At 40.7% G+C, this 18,450-nt stretch overlaps 1 protein-coding gene and 1 long non-coding RNA gene across 4 annotated transcripts in view; one reads left to right on the forward strand and one right to left on the reverse strand.

The window, feature by feature from the left end:
• The window catches only part of LOC135100715 (uncharacterized), a 10,825-nt gene extending 1,584 nt beyond the window's left edge, over window positions 1-9,241 (reverse strand). Inside the window, exons 1-6 of one of the 3 annotated variants that reach the window (XM_064003905.1) lie at window positions 9,112-9,241; window positions 6,103-6,242; window positions 5,663-5,827; window positions 2,431-3,909; window positions 1,668-1,799; window positions 1-874 (exon numbers count right to left, since the gene is read on the reverse strand). The exon at window positions 1-874 is cut by the window's left edge and continues 1,584 nt beyond it. In XM_064003905.1, coding sequence (XP_063859975.1) covers window positions 1-874; window positions 1,668-1,799; window positions 2,431-3,698 — 2,274 coding nt within the window. In that variant the 5' untranslated portion in view covers window positions 3,699-3,909; window positions 5,663-5,827; window positions 6,103-6,242; window positions 9,112-9,241. Of the gene's footprint in view, window positions 875-1,667; window positions 1,800-2,430; window positions 3,910-5,662; window positions 5,887-6,102; window positions 6,243-9,111 lie in introns of all 3 variants that reach the window. The other 2 variants (XM_064003906.1, XM_064003904.1) reach the window with 2 other exon arrangements.
• LOC135100718 (uncharacterized) overlaps window positions 6,586-18,450 on the forward strand; it is a 21,734-nt gene continuing 9,869 nt past the window's right edge. Inside the window, exons 1-2 of the long non-coding RNA XR_010268887.1 lie at window positions 6,586-8,210; window positions 17,488-17,560. This is a non-coding gene — a long non-coding RNA (uncharacterized LOC135100718). The remainder of the gene's footprint in view (window positions 8,211-17,487; window positions 17,561-18,450) is intronic.

The following is an 18,450-nucleotide window of genomic DNA, read 5'->3' on the forward strand; positions in this document are numbered from 1 at the left end:
TGAATTGTTCTCTTTACTCTTCTTCAAGAAGCACTTAAATCTCTCATGAGTTTCTTTAATAATAGCCTTCTGGATTAAAGTAAGGTCTTCATCCTCCAAAGTTTCTTTCAAGTTTGTATCAATTTTTTCAAGAAGAGGTACATTACCAGGAAGAATACCACTCAAATCAAGATTCTTCTGCTTGAAGCTCAAGGCTTTTTGATAAAATGAATCAAAGGAGGCTTCACAATCCTTGAATTTATGCTTTATATGATTTAATAATTTTAAAATACTTAATAATTCAGTGTCCATTTCCTCTTTTTTTGCCTTGCACTGTGCTGCAGAGCTTGCTTCTAATTCCTGTTGTTCTTGGTTCTGTACTTCTTCAGATCTCCTTTCACTTTTTTCTGCATTTACTCTTTCACTTGCATGTTTACTTATCTTTTGTTTCTTATCATGAGGCTGACTGGTCACCTCCTTTCTGGATGATGTAGACAAAGACCTAGAAAGATGCCCTTTTTTCAATAACATGGATGTACATTTGTGCATCTTTGTATCCCAGCTCTGTCTGAAAAGTCTGGCTAGTTGTGTTGGCCAATATTTCTTCCAGTCCTCCTGAAAATTGTAGTCATTAGGATTCCCTCCTAAATCCATAATGCTCCTGGATTTTTTATCTAAAAACACTCTGTATTCTTTGTTATAGTCTGGGTGGGCTTCTGGTTTCTTGAGGTACATGTCACACTCCCGTTGATGTACCTTTAACAGTGCCAACAAAGCACGACGAACAATCGAGTTACTTTCTTCTTCACACTGTTTTCGAATTTTCTTGATAGAATGAATGACAGAAGTTTTAGGATCCTCTTCACTGCCACTTTTGTGATGATTAATGGAGGATCTGCAACAACCAACAAGGCCTTAGGGGAGCAGCATAAGATTATCTGGGCTCTAGAAGAATGTTCTTCACTCTATGATAAAGGTGCATGCAATCACTGCAAGGCCAAAGGTGAGGTGCAGACAAATTGTCACAATCATGGAACAACTCATGATGATGCTGCACCACTTCCCCCTTTATTGCCCATACAATACATTCCACACTGACCTGTCACCACTTCATTACAAAAAAAAAAGGCACTAAATTTATTACAGCATTTCAAAAGATGAAATTTGAACTTTCTTAATAGAGTTTGAAACACTTAATTTCTAATCAATCTAGCATTTCAAGATAATCAAGTGTGAGGCCCCTTTCACATGACACCACCTGTGGCTGACACTCGTTACCTCCCATAGTCTGCACTGGAGTCTTTCATATAGGGCCACTGTGGCAGCGCAGGCAACTGCTACCAATGGTGGCATGCAGTTACTTGTTGCTTGCAGTTACCCGACCCTTTCACACTGGAGTAAGCAGCGAGTACCGCTGGTGGTGTCATGTAAAAGTGGTCGTGTGAATCAGTGGCTGATGGTCACATACAGACTAACCACTAATAGGTAAGGTCTCACCTATTAAACACCCCAAGAACATATAACATGATGAAGGCTGGATATGCATGTGCATATATATATATATATATATATATATATATATATATATATATATATATATATATATATATATATATATATATATATATATATATATATATATGCTACATGGACTGGCTGCCTGTCCATCCCAGGCCCTATTCACTGACCTCCTCTTTGTACTCAGTGTCTGTGATGCTACTGCAGTAGGTCTCTTCTGATCATAACGAGAGGAGTGACCTCGCTCAGGACTAGGGGACTGTGAATACTCCACAACAATTCTTCGTGAGCTGCCTTCATGTCTGAAATTCATCTCCTGTTACAAGAACTGGCAAGCCTCTAAATTTGGCAAATAGCTAAAAAGAAAAGGAGAAAATAGGCACATTCACACAGATTGAATGAATAGTTTGTAAGGTTTTAAGGAACCATTGATGCACTTGTCAAATTATTGACAAATAATGGATTTGGAAAGTGTTATCTTTTATACAACTTCTAGAAGCTCCAGGAAACCAGAAAACTTGTACTGCCTCACAAGTACTTCACCAACACCTTGTTTTCTCACTCTCTTTCAGACTGTGTGAAGTGAACAGATGAGTGAGTGAAGGAAGCAATGCTACAAGAGAGGGCTACATGGCAAGTGTTCACTATACCACTTGTGCTTTCTGGTCATGATGGAAACAATGATGTGGATGTCTGAAATTCAGGTTAGTTTGTGGCATGATTATGTGCTTTCATGATAGATTTTACAGAATAAAAATGGCTTCAGGTAACTAACTGTCTTGACACACACTACTGGTAGTCATTTTTTAAATTACTTATCTACTTTAAAGTCATGTTTTCTAGCATTTTCTAAGTTAATTCAGTCCAGTTATGCAAAAATGATACCTGCAAAAAGCAAGCACAATTTAGAGAGGTAAAAGAATGATTACCTACCTGTCTCTGTGACTTCTGGATCCTGATGTTCCACTGAATGAGCCCTTTGAGAAGCTGGGTGACCTGCTGTTTCTCCAACTCCTTGCAGAAACCCTACCTGACAGATCTGCAAAGCTACCACATGAACTTTCCTCATATTCATAATCACTATCACAAGTTGTACCCACAGATTTATTTAGTAAGGACATACAAGCGTTGGAAAACTTTTCTACTATTTCAGGGTTGGCAGCAACTATTCTCTCCAGGCATGCAGTGACGAGTGAGGCCTTGTTTATGGCTCCTGCCGAGGAGCTGTAGTCATCATCATTTCCCATGAAAGGATCATCATCATCATGTATCCAATGAGGGTTGGTATGTTGGTCTCCATAATCATAATTTTCTTCATCCTCAGACCAACAACCAGGAGAGTCACTTTCCTCTGCATATATTTTGTGATATATACTCTCCATTTCACTTGATCTTGATCCTGAAGTTCTGCAGTGGGTAAAATTCTCATCAAAAATAACACTGTCCTGAGAATGCTCATGTTCTATTCCCTCAGGTGAAAATCTCCTCCTCTTATGTCCATACCTTCCTTTCCTCTCTTCTTGACGATTACCTCTTTCCTGAGGAGAAAGACTTGCTCCTTCAAAATACTCATCTCTTCCTCTCGAGAGTGTACTTCTTTCATGGCGATACACATTTCTTCTGGGACTCCTCTCTTGGTCAATTTCATCCCTCCCTCTTGGAGAAAGGGACCACCGATATTCGTCTTCCTCCCTGGGAGAGAAAGAATCCTGAGGGTGGTGACTATATCTCTTATTTGATGATTGTCCCCTGTATTGGTCATATTCATCCCCTGACCTTGACAGTTCTCTTTGTCTGAATTGTCTTCCTCTTATGCCATGCTGTTCCTCTTGAGAGTTGCTCCTCCACTGCTTTTGAACTCCACCACGGCCCTTCCATTTCTTTTGTCTCCATCCCTGTTTCTTCTGTTTCCATCCTTGTTTCTTCTTATTTGAGGAAGAGTTGTGATTAAATTTTCTTGGCTGACTTGAGAGACCTTGCTCATTATTCACTGAATGCACTGAATTATAACTACTATGATTTTCCAAGTCATCACTGCTAATGGAATCATAATCATTGACATCTTTGGAGCAAGTAGCTTCACTTTGTAGGTCAGTTTTTGATACATTTTCTCTTATACTTGAGAGAAACTGATCAATGTCATTCTCCATTTTTCTGAACTCCTCATCACTCTCCTCTGTAAGTAGAGGATCATCATCCATTGTGGAATACTATTATGATGAACTGGCTAATGAACTGGTACACCAAGTATTTTAGTATCTTCCTCCTTCACAAGAAAGTGTAGTCAACCTCTGAAGTTTCTTAATCATCTCAATTTCATGTACTCAGAATATCAGCAAATCTTCTTTGATGACACACCAGGTTGTCATCAGATGTGACTCACTTGTCAACTTGCAAATTGTTGCTTACAGCCTGAAAACACAAAATGAAATTGTTGAGTGAAATCAATTTATTCATTCAATGACATCGCTCATCATTCATCCTTGCCTCCACAATTGGACAATTTTGCATACTTCTTAACTGCATAAATAGGATTCTATTTATGGAATGTGATAAATTTCATGCAAATTCAGTTTTGGATCTGCAGAAGTACTTGCTCAAACAAAACTACCTACAAACTTATCCCTGTTAAGCAGTAAATATAGTCATATACTATCACAATAAAAAAAAATTAAAAAAAATTTACCATGAGTACAATTTATGTACACAGTCAGAATAGAGTGATGATATACTGCAATGAATGAGCAGCTGGAGATGATATCTAACACAAAGGTTGTGAAAGTATCATCCTAAGATTAACAAATCATCTAATGGTATCCAGAATAAAATTAAACTGATACCATGACTCTGCTGAGGACACCAATGGTTTGTGTTTACATTGTGGAATTCTAACAATAAGAAGATAAGCAGCAGGAAAGAGTGGCAGTAAAAGTATTCCTTGCTAAAAACAGCACAAAGGCAAAATAGTGTCAAACAAGCTTGATAAAAGTAAGTTTTGTGGATAAAACTGAAATATTATTTGTCTTTGATTGAGGATTTGGTTAGGTTTAAATTAATTAGGTTCATTTATTTCACTGCTGATCCCTTCAATGTGTAGATCATGATTTGAAGTTGTCTTTTGCCCTGAAATAAAGTCACTGTCTGAAAATGAGTAGGCTAAGGTTATCTCCATAATCCCCAATTTTTTAAAGCTTAAAGCAGCCAGGAGCCACAGGGGAAAATTCACCGTGATGTCCTAACTTAGGCACCAATAGCTTGACTTCGCATGCAACCAAAGCCGATGTCACACAATTAGTTTTCTTTGTGATTTAAGAAGAGGTGACATTCCAAGTACAGTGATGGGATACAATACGGATGAATCTGACTTAAGGTGCCAGTGAAGCTGCAATCATACAAATAGTTTCTTTCAAGATTTAAGAAGAGCTGATGCTTTGACTACAGTGGCGGTATACAGTATGGAAAGGGATGAGGTCACTGTCAGCTATGTTATGTGCCTCAGCATTTAAAACAAAGTAACGGTACAATATTCAAGGGACACAAGTGATATAATAAGTTTTGTTCATCAGGAATACAGGGTGGAACAAGAATAAAACAGGTCCAAGCCTAATACAGTTAATTTTAAAAAAGGAAACAGGGTTTAATTAGTTCTAAAATAGGATAGTGGATGACTAACTATGGCAGACTCCTGTATAAGGTTAGTATTGCAGTCAGTAATTGTGGAGCTTAGATAAGATAAACACTAACATGGATAGCAGGCAAACACAAATTATACAGTATACATCAAAGTTTTGTCCGATTTCTTATAACCTCCCCGATATTCTATTCCTTATCGTCACCAATAAGTTACAGGCAAGTGGTTACGTTAGATCCACAAAGGGAACTGGAAGAAATGAGCTCTAAGGTACGAAGGTGGGTGACTAGGGTAGACTCGGTACAGCAGAGGATGATTATAGGCGTTTAAATAATATAATTTTACAGATGATACACTGCACAAGAACAATTATATTTTAGACCTACAGACTCCTTACAAACTTGACCAATCATGCGCTATTCCTTATCTCTACCAAAATATTTGATAGTTTTTTAGCATCACACCAATAGCCTACCTAACCATGAACCACCACAACCACCGCCTTCATGATCCTGTGGTGTGATTACTGGGTACCTGAGGGCGTGGTGCCGCAGTGGGTGTCTTGGGCCCTCACGCAGCCATCAGGGGGTGTTTATGAGCAGCCTTGTCCGTGCTTGTGTTGGAGAGGGAAGCTGCTGCTGTTGCAGCTGCTGGGGAGACAAGAGAGCATCGCCACGCGCCTGGATTCTTCCTGCCACTCTTGTAAAGGTGATATTACACTGTAATGACTGCCCATGTGTCATTTCACCAGCCACAGCCTTAGCATAGGAAAAGTGGTACCATAATGCAGGTACAATGAATATTTACTATTGTATAAATAGTGTTTAGCTATTAGAGAAACTTTATAAGAAAATAGAATAATAGCTACTTGATGGTTTAGATATTTCGTATTTTTCTGTATAAGTTGATTAATTTAATGTACATAAGATAAAGAAGTGAATGGGACTCATGTGGCACAAGAGTGGTATACTTACAGTGGTGATGACAGAAGCAGGCAGGGAGGTAGCGTGCGAGCACCTACTGAAGGCTGTCAGGCTGTCACCCCGGCAACACACACCCTGCCTCTGAGGGCCACGTGAGCCACACAATAGAGAACCGCGTATTGTGCCAGTTACTAGTGTGAAGAGTAACAAGAGAGAATGAGTGATGCAAAAATCTTGCCATGAGTTAATAGGTAAGCATATATGTGTTTATCACCTAGTTTAACCCAGTCATTTACTTCATTCTGCTGTTGCAAGTCATTATTCCTCCATAAATTCGAGCCAGAGAGTGACAACCTATCGTGTAATGAATTAAGCAGTAGTGCAAGTTAACAGTTAAACATACACGTGATTGTCACCTAGTTTTTTCCCGGTTATTTGCTTCACTTTCAGCTGTTTAAGGTCATTATCCCTCATAAATTCAGGTTAGAGACAGGCAGACAGTGGCAGACTAAGCGTAATGGCACATTTGTCCTGTGCCATCACAATGTCGCTTAGCTACTTCAGATATCTGAATTTGAATCTAATGGACTTGTTAAACTTTTCTAGGCATTGGAATGCGTATACCGTTCTCTGCCTATAATAAATAGAAAATAAGTGACAATTCGACCATCATGTCAGAACGAGAAAATTGTGTCCCTCATCAGCTGTAAGTATTTTATTTATTTTTTATTTATTTTAATACGAAACTAGTGACTTATGAAACGTCCCGAGGCCATGAGCTGCGCAATACTCTTCCCTGCTTGCAGAAAGTAGGTTACATTACACAACCATCTCTGTCAAAACGAGAGGGCTTGTGTGCCGATTATCAGCAGGACGTGAGTGTGGGTGACGCGACAGGAAGTTATGTAAAGAGGTGCTCCTCCCTCCCTCCCTCTCTCCCTCCCTGCTTGTTTACATTCCTTAAGGAGGGATAAATTAGTTCAATATGAGACAATTATCTGCCACAGAGTAGGGTTTACTGAGCTTACATTTGACTGAGTCTTGAAATCATGTAATCATTTTGACTTCATTTTATTTACAACTCTTACATTGCATTTTTTTTTTTTTTTCACGTATTTACATCTCTTATTTCTTTTACTTTTGATAACCTTCAAATAAAGTTAACCCCGCAATGAAGCACTGAAAACGGGCTGCGTGGCTTTCATCATATTAAGAAGAATGAAAGAAAATAAAGTATATTAAAGTTAGAATAACGTTTTAATTGTTATCACTAAAGTTTATTTCTAGTGTTGTTATTGAGTGCAGTGCAGTACCGTATACCATGGAAAAATAGCTCTCCATGATTTTTTTATATATTAAAGTATTTAAGATCATTCATAACCACCTGGTGAACTGTGGCTGTTTTCTTGCTCTTTATGAGTCCTCCTCAGAAACATTTTTTTTTTAAGAAAGAACACATCCCGATTATCAGAGAAATTTTTTTTTTTTCGATTTTTTTAACGCAGGTCCGAACATGTACAAAAAATGGATATAAAAAAATCCGATTAAAATTTTTTATCTAAGTTTACATACAATTAAATCAGGAATAGGAGAATGAGAATATTTATATGAAATACATATATCATTCGAAAAAGTATGTTTTTTTGTTTTTTTTGTTTTAAAGCGAAATATGATTATTATCTATGCTGCACTCCTAAGAACTTTAAATAATATTTTAACTATATACAGTGGCTCTTCTTTGAACAAAAATCATATCCCCATTATCAAATAAAAAATGAATTATTATTTTTTTTTCCGATTTGTTAACACAGGTCCAGACCTGTACAAAAATTGAAAAAAAAAGAAAAAAAGATTGGGATATATTCCTTACTTAAACGAATTAATCACACTGAATAAAAAGCGTGTGGTCACGGCTTATATGTGCTTGAAATCAGTGTGTGTGTGTGTGTGTGTGTGTGTGTGTGTGTGTGTGTGTGTGTGTGTGTGTGTAGAGAGAGAGTGCCACGTGGACTGTCGTCGGTGGCCCACAGTGCCACAGTCAGTCAGTCAGATCGAAAGCACCAACGTGTCGCGGTCCGCCCTGTGAGACTCGTGATCCGCGGGACACCCCGCCATTCGGTCCTCAGTTTTATAATGGTAAAGGGAGCAGAAAGAATTCAGTAAGTTTTTGTTTTGCTCGTCGCATCGCAGAGCTAGCGCCCCACAGGACTAGTGCCTCGCAAGGAAAGTATCCCGTAGGACACTACTGCTCAGCTGAATTGAGAGTTAGTTTTGCATGTTTAAAAGTTTAGATTACGTATGTTCTTTGTTGTTCAATTTACTCACAAACCAAACACAGTACTTTTTATTATTATTTTTTTTTCCTGAGTGCCTTCCATGTTTTTTTTATTTATTTCATATATTTATTTTTATTTATTTATTTTTTTTTTCGAGACTGAATTTTGGCTGTATTTACGAAATAGCTGACTAAAATACCACGTGCAGTACGTTATATGTTGTTTCTCCCGTCATTTTGCCGAAAGATAAACATTTAGTGTCACGAAATCAGTAGACCAGTTTTGCTTCAATAATCCCAAATTTGCACAGATATTGCTTCACTTTGGCTGACACTTAATGCTACCGGAAACACGCCCGTATCTTGAATCAAGCTGCAGTCTAGATAAGCGGAACCTGTTGGACTGTCTTGTAGGGAACACTTCGGGCGGTATACATTTGCAACAGTTAGCCCAAGATGTGATATGTATGAGGCAAGGTGTGTGGTGTGCGTGGTGCGTGTGAAGCAGGTGTAGAGTACGTGGTAAGTGTGAGACAAAGTTTGGAGTGTACGTGGTGCGTGTAAGGCAAGTTGTGGAGTGGACGTGATCCGTGTGAGGAAGGTGGGATGTATTTGTGCTGCGTATGAAACAAGGTGAGTGTGTTGTACGTGGTGTTTGTGTGACGAGGTGTTGGGTGTACGTGGGTAGTGTGGAACAAGGTCAAGGTGTCAGTGGGTACGTGATCAGTGTAAAGCAAGGTGTGGGGTGTGTGTGAGGCAAAACATGAGGTGCGCAGAACAGATACCTGAACAGTGAATCATAACCAGCTTCTCACAACGCATTACGGGCACGGACAGTGATGATTTGCACATGATGAAAAGTCAAAACTAAAAGCGTAACTTCAAAATTTCGATGTGGCGGGCATCTAAGTGAACACGGGATGTTAAGCAAGGCAGGTGTGCCAGTGCAGGTGCGTTCGTTTGGTTGTCGAACATCTCGAGACAAAACGGATGCTTGGTCTGTTTTTCTCCCGTCTTTCTCATTCCTCTGACATTACAAACTATCCGGAAAACACCTGAAGGTCGAAGAAGAAATAACAAGAAATAAAGAACAAAAAAACAAGACCTGGAAGGGAAGTAATAGGTCTTAAATGACATACGAATTAAAGGAAGAAAGGCGATACTCGTAAGGCAATTCTGAACTGTGTGTGTTGCCGCATCTCCTGCTAGCTATCAGGGCCATACCCACTGACCTACTTGTCACACCGGGATTCCCAAAACTGGATACACGTACCCCTCCCCCTGCTTTCACTAGTGTTGTCAATAGATGGGGTTATAATGCGAGACCTCGTATGGATATCTCCGTGGGAGTCATCATGTCATAAGTGTGTGCATGATGAAAAAATATCAGAAGCATACTACTTTTGCAGCCTTTCTCCTGTTCATACGAGCTCACTGTTCCTCACTAGTATTTTCCATAAGGTTTTGATTTTTGCTTCTCCTCTCAAATTCGTCCCTCCCTCTCTCTCTCTCTCTCTCTCTCTCTCTCTCTCTCTCTCTCTCTCTCTCTCTCTCTCTCTCTCTCTCTCTCTCTCTCTCTCTCTCTCTCTCCCTCTGATACTGATGATGTAACTGTACAATGAATTATGTATACTGAATAACCATTGTAAAATGGAAATAAATTTCTGAATCTGAATCTCTCTCTCTCTCTCTCTCTCTCTCTCTCTCTCTCTCTCTCTCTCTCTCTCTCTCTCTCTCTCTCTCTCTCTCTCTCTCTCTCTTATAAGAACATAAGAACATAATAAATAAGGGAAGCTGCAAGAAGCCATCAGACCTACACGTGGCAGTCCCTGTATGAAATATACCTACCTATTTCCACCTATCATCCCCATCCATAAATCTGTCAAATCTTCTCTTAAAGCTCCCTAATAACTCAGCACTAATAACTAAATTACTGAGTCCGTTCCATTCATCTGCCACTCTATTTTGAGAACCAATTCCTTCCTATCTATTTTAAACCTAAATTTTTCAAGCTTGAATCCTTTATTTCTTGTTCTACCTTGGTAACTGATCCTAAGAATTTTGCTTACGTCTCCCTTGTTATAACCCTTATACTACTTAAAGACTTCTATCACGTCCCCTCTTAATCTACGTCTCTCTAAAGAATGTAAATTTAACAGCTTCAGTCTCGCTTCGTAAGGAATACTCCTCATCCCCTGTATCCTTTTAGTCATTCTTCTTTGTACTGAGTCTGACAGACCTATATCCCTCCTGTAATATGGGAACCAGAACTGCACAGCGTAGTCTAGATGAGATCTGACCAGCGACAAATATAACTTTAATATTACTTCGGGCTTTCTACTTTTAATTCTCTCTCTCTCTCTCTCTCTCTCTCTCTCTCTCTCTCTCTCTCTCTCTCTCTCTCTCTCTCTCTCTCAAATCATCTATGCAGTCCTCCTGATATGAAAAAAATATCAGCCACGTACAGGAACTGCCTACTTAATCCACTAGCCAGCGTGAAATCTGCTTCTCGTCCTGTGCGTTATCCATGCACCATGAAAAGACAAAAGCAGAAAAGCAAATAAGAGAACACCACAACAGTCACACGAAGAAAATGTGGCTTCAGTTGTTACATACCTGCTTAGTGTAATATATCACCGCCAGACGGCGCACACCTGAACAATTTTCTGTCCCTAGAGGGCAAAGCGCGCATGTTAGTTCAGAAATCAATCTACAGATGAAACCGTCGCTAAATTGGTTTGAAAGCTTGCCATCAGAGGGCTGCTGAAGATTTATTTATTTGTTTTATTATTATTATTATTATTATTATTACTATTATTATTATTATTATTATTATTATTATTATTATTTATTTTATTTATTTATTTATTTATTTATTTTTATTTATTTATTTTTTTTAATATTCCGTCTCCTTTTTTATGTTGTCCGGTGATGTGGAAATAGACTTAGCAGCGCATGGAAATAAGGTTTGGAACTTGAGGAAATAATCTTTTGAACTTGGACTTAACAGGAACTTCGGATTGATAATGTTCTTCGGCAGCGATGTGTAAATACATGATACGGAGAAGGAACAGTGAACCATGAACCTTAAAACAGCAATGGCGGTAATTGGCAGGAGTAATTAGGCACTTCCTGGCCGGGTACGTGCAGGGTACAGTACCACACTTAGCCAACATTTGTTTTTCTCTTTTTTTTTTGTCCAACCGGCAATTTCGTGAAGGAATTGGCGTTAGTTTTGGAGGCCGTCGCAGAGAGTAAATGGCGCGGTTATTAGAATTGTTGTTTGTGACACACAATATTATGATCTTCATTTTGTTGTTAAATCAAAACTTTCCGCCTTTATGAGCGAGAATTGCTGTTTGGGTGATTGGCTGACTGACTGATTGACAGCTCGGTTGGTTAGCTGACTTGGTGGCTTATTTATTGGCTGGTTGACTGACTGACTATTTGGCTAACTGACAGCTCCTCTGGGTGGCTGACTAGCTGGCTGGTTGAATTACTGACAGGAAGAAGCAAGGAGTAGGTCAGACTAGCAGCAGCAGCAGGCAGCGCTCTGTCCGGTAACCCAGCAGAGCCAAGCGAGGGTGAAGGCGAGGGTCGGGGTGAGGCGGAGGCGGCGGCGGGGCAGGCGGTGGAGGGAGGGATGCTCGTATAACCTATTCATGTTTCTAATTAACTCCCGCGCAGGGCCAGGGTCGAATAAAAATGGGAAATGAGAAGCTCTTAGAAAATTTTGCCTTTTCTGAGTTACGTGATTATTAAAAGGTTGCTTTTGATGTTCACGTAAAGAGATCAAATGTTCAAGGGGAGATTTCCACTCCCTTCCTAGGTGTTTCAAAATGATTCGCGCCCCGGGCATCGCCGCTGCCCGCCCTGCTGCGAAATGGCGCTGCATTTTTGCGACAACGGTGTGGTCTGCCTGGCATGTGGGACCCGGGGAGCGGAACTTGCGTGGCTGGTGGCGGCTGGACTCAGTGGGGCGGGGCGGGGTGGGGCGGGGCGGGGCGCGGGGGTAAGGCTGGGACGTCCTTAACTCGTCCCCGACTTTCGATCACCAAATTGGGTGAGCCTATTATGTCTCCACAATACACGTGAGAATTCATCCAGGAAGGGAGATGAGGCTGCGGATTATTTACGAGTCTTCCTCTTGCCTCTCTCCATCATTCCTCCTACCCCCATCCTCCTCCTCCTCCTCCTCCTTCAGGTGCGGCGAGGTGTGAGGGACCTTAGATCTGCTTCCCTCTTGTAGCCGAATATTAATTAATTTCCCACAATATCCTGTAAAAAGAAAACCTGTTATTCGCTGGAAATTCGTCGTCGTCTTCTTCGCCTTCGCCTTCGCCTGCGTCTTCGGGTCAAAATTTATTTATTTCAGACGGAGCCATTCCAAGCATCCTTATCCCGCATTATTTTTATTTTATTTTTTTTTCTATTGCTCTTCTTCCTTTCCTTTTTGTATTTTTACGTCTCTCTCTCTCTCTCTCTCTCTCTCTCTCTCTCTCTCTCTCTCTCTCTCTCTCTCTCTCTCTCTCTTCATGAAGCATCTTTAGTTCCATGCTTCGGGGATGAAAAAGAGGAAGAGAGAGAGAGAGAGAGAGAGAGAGAGAGAGAGAGAGAGAGAGAGAGAGAGAGAGAGAGAGAGAGAGAGAGAGAATAAAAAAATTATATTCTTTCCTCTCCACTATAGTTCATTTCTCCTCCAATCCCTTTTGACTCTCTCTCTCTCTCTCTCTCTCTCTCTCTCTCTCTCTCTCTCTCTCTCTCTCTCTCTCCACTGTCCCCGCCGCGCCTCAGTAAGCTATCGGAGGAAAGGGCTCAGCGATACCCAATACAAGACAGATGTGAGAGAGAGAGAGAGAGAGAGAGAGAGAGAGAGAGAGAGAGAGAGAGAGAGAGAGAGAGAATATAGGAGCAGGAATGGAGGCAGTATATGGGGCAACTCTCTCTCTCTCTCTCTCTCTCTCTCTCTCTCTCTCTCTCTCTAGATCTACTACAACAATGCCTCAGCCTTTACTTGCATCCTATACCAACACCCCATTAGCTTTTCTCTCCTTTCGTTTGCCTCGGCGAGTTTAGTGTTTCGAGCGAGGCTTCGAAACAAGTGAAGCGTGTACTGTACTAAGAGACGAGACGTGCATGACAGAACAGAACACTCCTTTCGTAAACAAGTCGTTCAGCTACTTGAAATATACTTAATAAACGGTATGTACTTGTCTGTATAGGCAATATGGGTATAGGAAGGATAAGATGTACGTAATGTGATGTCATGAGGTGAGGAAGAACGTGTGTGGGTGTTCTAAGCTGTGATGGCGTCGTGGAGTACAAAGATGATGTGAGCTGGTTAATAGTGTTAGTGGTACTGGGGGTAATGGTGGCAGCGGTGACCCAGTGAGAGATAAGGTCAGGCGGTCAGAGTTTGTCTTACATCCTTCTCGTGTCACCGGGGAAGTGCGTGGGGGTCAGTGTGGGCCTCTGAACTGTGCAGCGGCAACCTAGAGATCTCTTAGACCCGCGCCGGCCAATGACAACCTGAGGAGCACTGCGCATCTCTCCCCGCGCAGGTGACGTCATCTGAGGGCTGGCTGGGCCTCTTAAGATTTGCAGTGCCTGTGATTTTTTCGTATCGTCTTCTATATTATTTTACGTTTCCTAATTAATACGTGGATATAAGGGGAAAAAGGGGAGGTAGGGTTAGGTGGGATGTCAGGAGGGACGGGGAGGAGCAGCGGGCAGAGGCAGTTGGGCGGGTGACAGGTGAGGTGGGGGAGGTGCAGTAAAATCGAAGGTGAGCTCCTCAGGTGAGTGTGACCCGCCTTGCTCCCGACCCTCACCTTACCTGGTGCTGCTCACTCTGCTTGCTGGCTTGCTTACTCCTTGGTTCATTTCCTCATGTTGTCTATGTGTCTTAAGGTCTTCTGTATCCTCCAACTCCTCTTCTACCTCCTCTTCCTCCTCTTCTTTCTTCGTCTTGTCAGTGTTCTTGTCATCGTTCTTCTTCTTATTGTTGTTGTTACTATTTTTTTTTTCTTCGTTTTCTCTCACGTGGTTGTTATAATCGTCGCTTTCTTCATTATCTTCTTGTCATTCTCCTCTATCACGTGATTGTTTTCCTCCTCCTCCTCCTCCTCCTCCTCCTCCTCCTCCTCCTCCTCCTCCTCCTCCTCCTCCTCCTCTTCCTCCTCTTCCATCCCCGCCTCTTTCATTTACCTTCCTCGCCTCGCCTCGTCCTTCCACCCATGTCCCCGCCCATCCTCACTCCACCCGCGTGTCACCACCCATTCCTCCCACGCCCAGCATCCCGCCCCGCCTCGCCCCGTCTTTCCCCGCCCCCTTCCAGCCTCTGTTCCATAAAAATAGCCGTTACATCGAAGTTCTGTAATTTTTGCTTATCAGTGAAGCTTGAGTGAAGAAAATATTATGGTTTGTTTTATGTTCTTTGTTCCGTGATTAGAACAAAGAGGATTTCATTATGTTATTGGTGTTATAGATTTTTTGTTGTTGTTTGTTTATGTTCTATTTGTTCACGTATTTATTTATTTGCTTTGACCTTTAATTTCCTGCTTCCTGATTTATTTGTGATTTTGTTTGTTTGTTTGTTTGTTTTTTGCTCGTTTTTTTTTATCGTATCAGCTTATGGGAAATACCGTTTTTATTTGTTATTGTTGTTGCTATTGCTGTTATTGTTATGTATTATTGTTATTGTTGTTATTGTTATTATTATTATTATTATCAATAGTAGTAGTAGTAGTAGTAGTAGTAGTAGTAGTAGTAGTAGTAGTAGTAGTAGTAGTAATAGTAGCAGTAGTAGTAGTAGTAGTAGTAGTAATAGTAGTAGTAGTAGTAGTAGTAGTAGTAGTAGTAGGAATAGTAGTAGTTGTTGTTGTAGTAGCACCAGCAGTATTATTATTATTATTATTATTATTATTATTATTAGTAGTAGTAGTAGTAGTAGTAGTAGTAGTAGTAATGATATATCTCTTCATCTTTCTCTTTACCAATATTGATCCCTTCTCCTTTTCATTTTCGTTTTTCCTTCTACTTTCTCTTTTCATCTGTCTCCTCTCATCGGCCCACCAACACCCACCTCTCTCTCTCTCTCTCTCTCTCTCTCTCTCTCTCTCTCTCTCTCTCTCTCTCTCTCTCTCTCTCTCTCCCACGTTATTGAAGTTAATGTTGCCTATTGTTTTATTAGACGAGTCTCTCTCTCTCTCTCTCTCTCTCTTTAATTAATTGTTTGTTTCATATGTGTGTGTGGGAGCGAGTGTGTGTGTGTGTGTGTGTGTGTGTGTGTGTGTGTGTAAGGATACTAAGGTTCTACGTAGCCTCATCTGTAGTCCTAGATGTCACGAAGGAGGGAGCGTTTGAATCACAAATACTATCCTTTGGGTCATCTTTGGCCTCCTCGCTGTCTGCCAAGGAGGTGGTACAGTTACACCCGAGACGAGATGCGGAGAGTTGCCAGCTGGACAGTCATTCTTCCCGCACCGTCTGAGGCTTGTTTATGTTGCCCGGAGTGTATCCATTTTGTTTCAGCTTGTTACCTGTTTGAATATGTTGTTTGCCGTAATGGAGGAGGAGGTTGTCCTTGCTTTGGAGGCGAATTTAGGTCAGTTTGTTTGTCTTCAGTGACACTTCGGTTGATTTGAGATACATTCCAATCTGTAGTGGTAGATTTAGTTCACTTGCTTGCCTTCAGGGACATTTGGATTGATTTCAGGTGCACTCTATCCTTTGGGGTCAAATTTAGGTCCACTTATTACCCTTCAGTGACTTTTAGCTTGCTTTCAGGTCCACTCCAGCCTGTAGAAGAAACATGGCATAGTTGAGGGAATGTCTTGTTCACGCACGTTCCGAGATACAATTGTGGTCAGAAATTGAGAAAGCTTCCATGTACTTTCACTTCCAATGTGGTTCGTGTTCCTCCCGGCACTGACAGCTGGGGACGTGCCTGTGGTTCACGCACGTGCTGAGGTAGTCATGGTCAGGAGTCGAAGAATGTGTTACTCTTTACTTTTACTATGTTTTGTGTTTCTTCCTTAATCTTGAGTCCTCTGCTCTGATCTACTGACATTCTCCCCACAATACCTGCCAGTGGGTAGATCTAGTGAGGGGGCCTAGTTGAAGTGTGTGGTGCTAAGGCGTCTAGACAGGGTAGTGTAAAAATTAAAGTAGTCTTCAGTAAATTAATTCTAGCGTTTAATCATAATTTTTCTATTTATTTATTTGTTTAATATGACTTGATATGATTTGATTTGGTTCCCTGTTTATGTGTGAAGGAGGCTGGGCTACGGAATTCAAAAAAACTGGACGGAGAGAGAGAGAGAGAGAGAGAGGAGAGAGAGGAGAGAGAGAGAGAGAGAGAGAGAGAGAGAGAGGAGAGAGAGAGAAAGAGAGAGAGAGAGAGAGAGGAGAGAGGAGAGAGAGAGAGAGAGAGAGAGAGAGAGAGAGAGAGAACGCTAAGCTGCCGCTCTTAGAGAAAAAAAGAAAACAGAAAAGAAAGACTGGTGTTGTGTTTACATCCTGTGGTGTATTATTCTGAGTGGCCTTGCAACACTGCACTCGAGAAAATAATAATAAATAAATAATAATGTATGTATAAAAAAGTTGAGTATTTACCACAACTTTCAGACTTGTTGGAGTTAAGTGTCGTTGGTGTAGAGTAAACAATAGTAATAATAATAATAATAATAATAATAATAATAATAATAATAATAAAAAAAAAAGAAACCTGTTATCTTTTATATCATCCTTGAGTCAGATCCCCCCGTCTCTCCGCCTTCCGTTGCTCCAGAAGTGCGGCATTAGTACCAGTCAGACGGACAAATATCCCTTCAGTTCACTTGTTTTCTGTTTATATAGAATAAGTTCTTTCAGTAAATTCTGTAACTACATCTCGCATTCCTGTTAGTTAGTGGATAGTTGTCTCGACCTATCTATGTATTCCTACTGGTCGATTTTCTTATGATTAATAGTTATCTAATTTAACTACGTACTCTTACTGGTCATTAAATGGTCATCTAACCTTAACTATGCACTCTTATTGGTAAAAAAAGAACCTGAGTACGTATTCCTGTCGGTTAATAAATACTAGTTAGAGCCAAAGCTACCCGCAGTTACAGCATATGCCCTCAACTTAACTATTTTTCTATCTATTCCTGTAGGTTGGTGGTGCATGAAGACCAGCAGCATTCCGGACCACTGGCTTCAACACTGCCCCGGCTTCCTGCGTGGAGGGTGAGTGTTGCTTATGCTTTGCCTCGTGATTCTTCTCGTTGTGTGTTTTCTGTGTTGATGGTGTGGTTTTGTTGTTGTTGTTGTTGTAGTTGTTGTTGTTGTTGTTGTTATATGAACCACATGTCGGTCCCAAGGAACTCACAAGGACCATCAGCTCAAGAAAGCTTCGTAAGGGGAGAAACATGACATAAACAGGAAGACATAACAAAATAAACCAAATAGAATAAAGAACACTGGTAAAAATCAGGGTTCATTATAATCACTTTAAACAGCATCTTGAAACTACTCGCCCTTGTGGATTATAATGTTTCCCTGTAACCTGAGTGCACGGAGGCGCTGTGTGACGCTGCTGTGCTTGGCTGGCGGGTAATATTGCACAGTAGCGACAGTACGGTATGGAGATGCTTTTAAATCGACAAATCGAAATGTATACTTCTTACCATGTTGTGGATGTGAAGTTTCTTTTCTTTTCTTTGCATTTTTTATAACTTTCTTTATTTATTTGTTTATTCGTTCATATTTATTTTGGAAAGGCGAGCAGAGGATGAGAAATGTGTTTAGTTTAGTAAGCAAAGAATAACTTTAATGTCGAATAAACACTTCAGTGACGTGTTCATTCCTGCGGAGGCTGACTCACCTAACCTCCAGGAAATCCACAGGCAGACCACGCAAGCCTTCAAGAGTAAAGTTTAGCGCCGATATGCTCATAGACACTAAACTTTAGAAGAACCTAGGAAATAAAGTCGTGAAACAAATACAGGGTGCGCTTGGCTTCAGAAAATGCAATGGTTTCTTTCCTTTAATCCTCCTTAAACAGACAGGTAGATATTTTATTGACGACACCACACAGTACTCAACGTAATTCAAATAACCAGCATGATCCAGCAAAT

The sequence above is a fragment of the Scylla paramamosain genome, chromosome 5 (genome assembly GCF_035594125.1).
Source record: "Scylla paramamosain isolate STU-SP2022 chromosome 5, ASM3559412v1, whole genome shotgun sequence".
Classification (NCBI taxonomy): domain Eukaryota; kingdom Metazoa; phylum Arthropoda; class Malacostraca; order Decapoda; family Portunidae; genus Scylla; species Scylla paramamosain.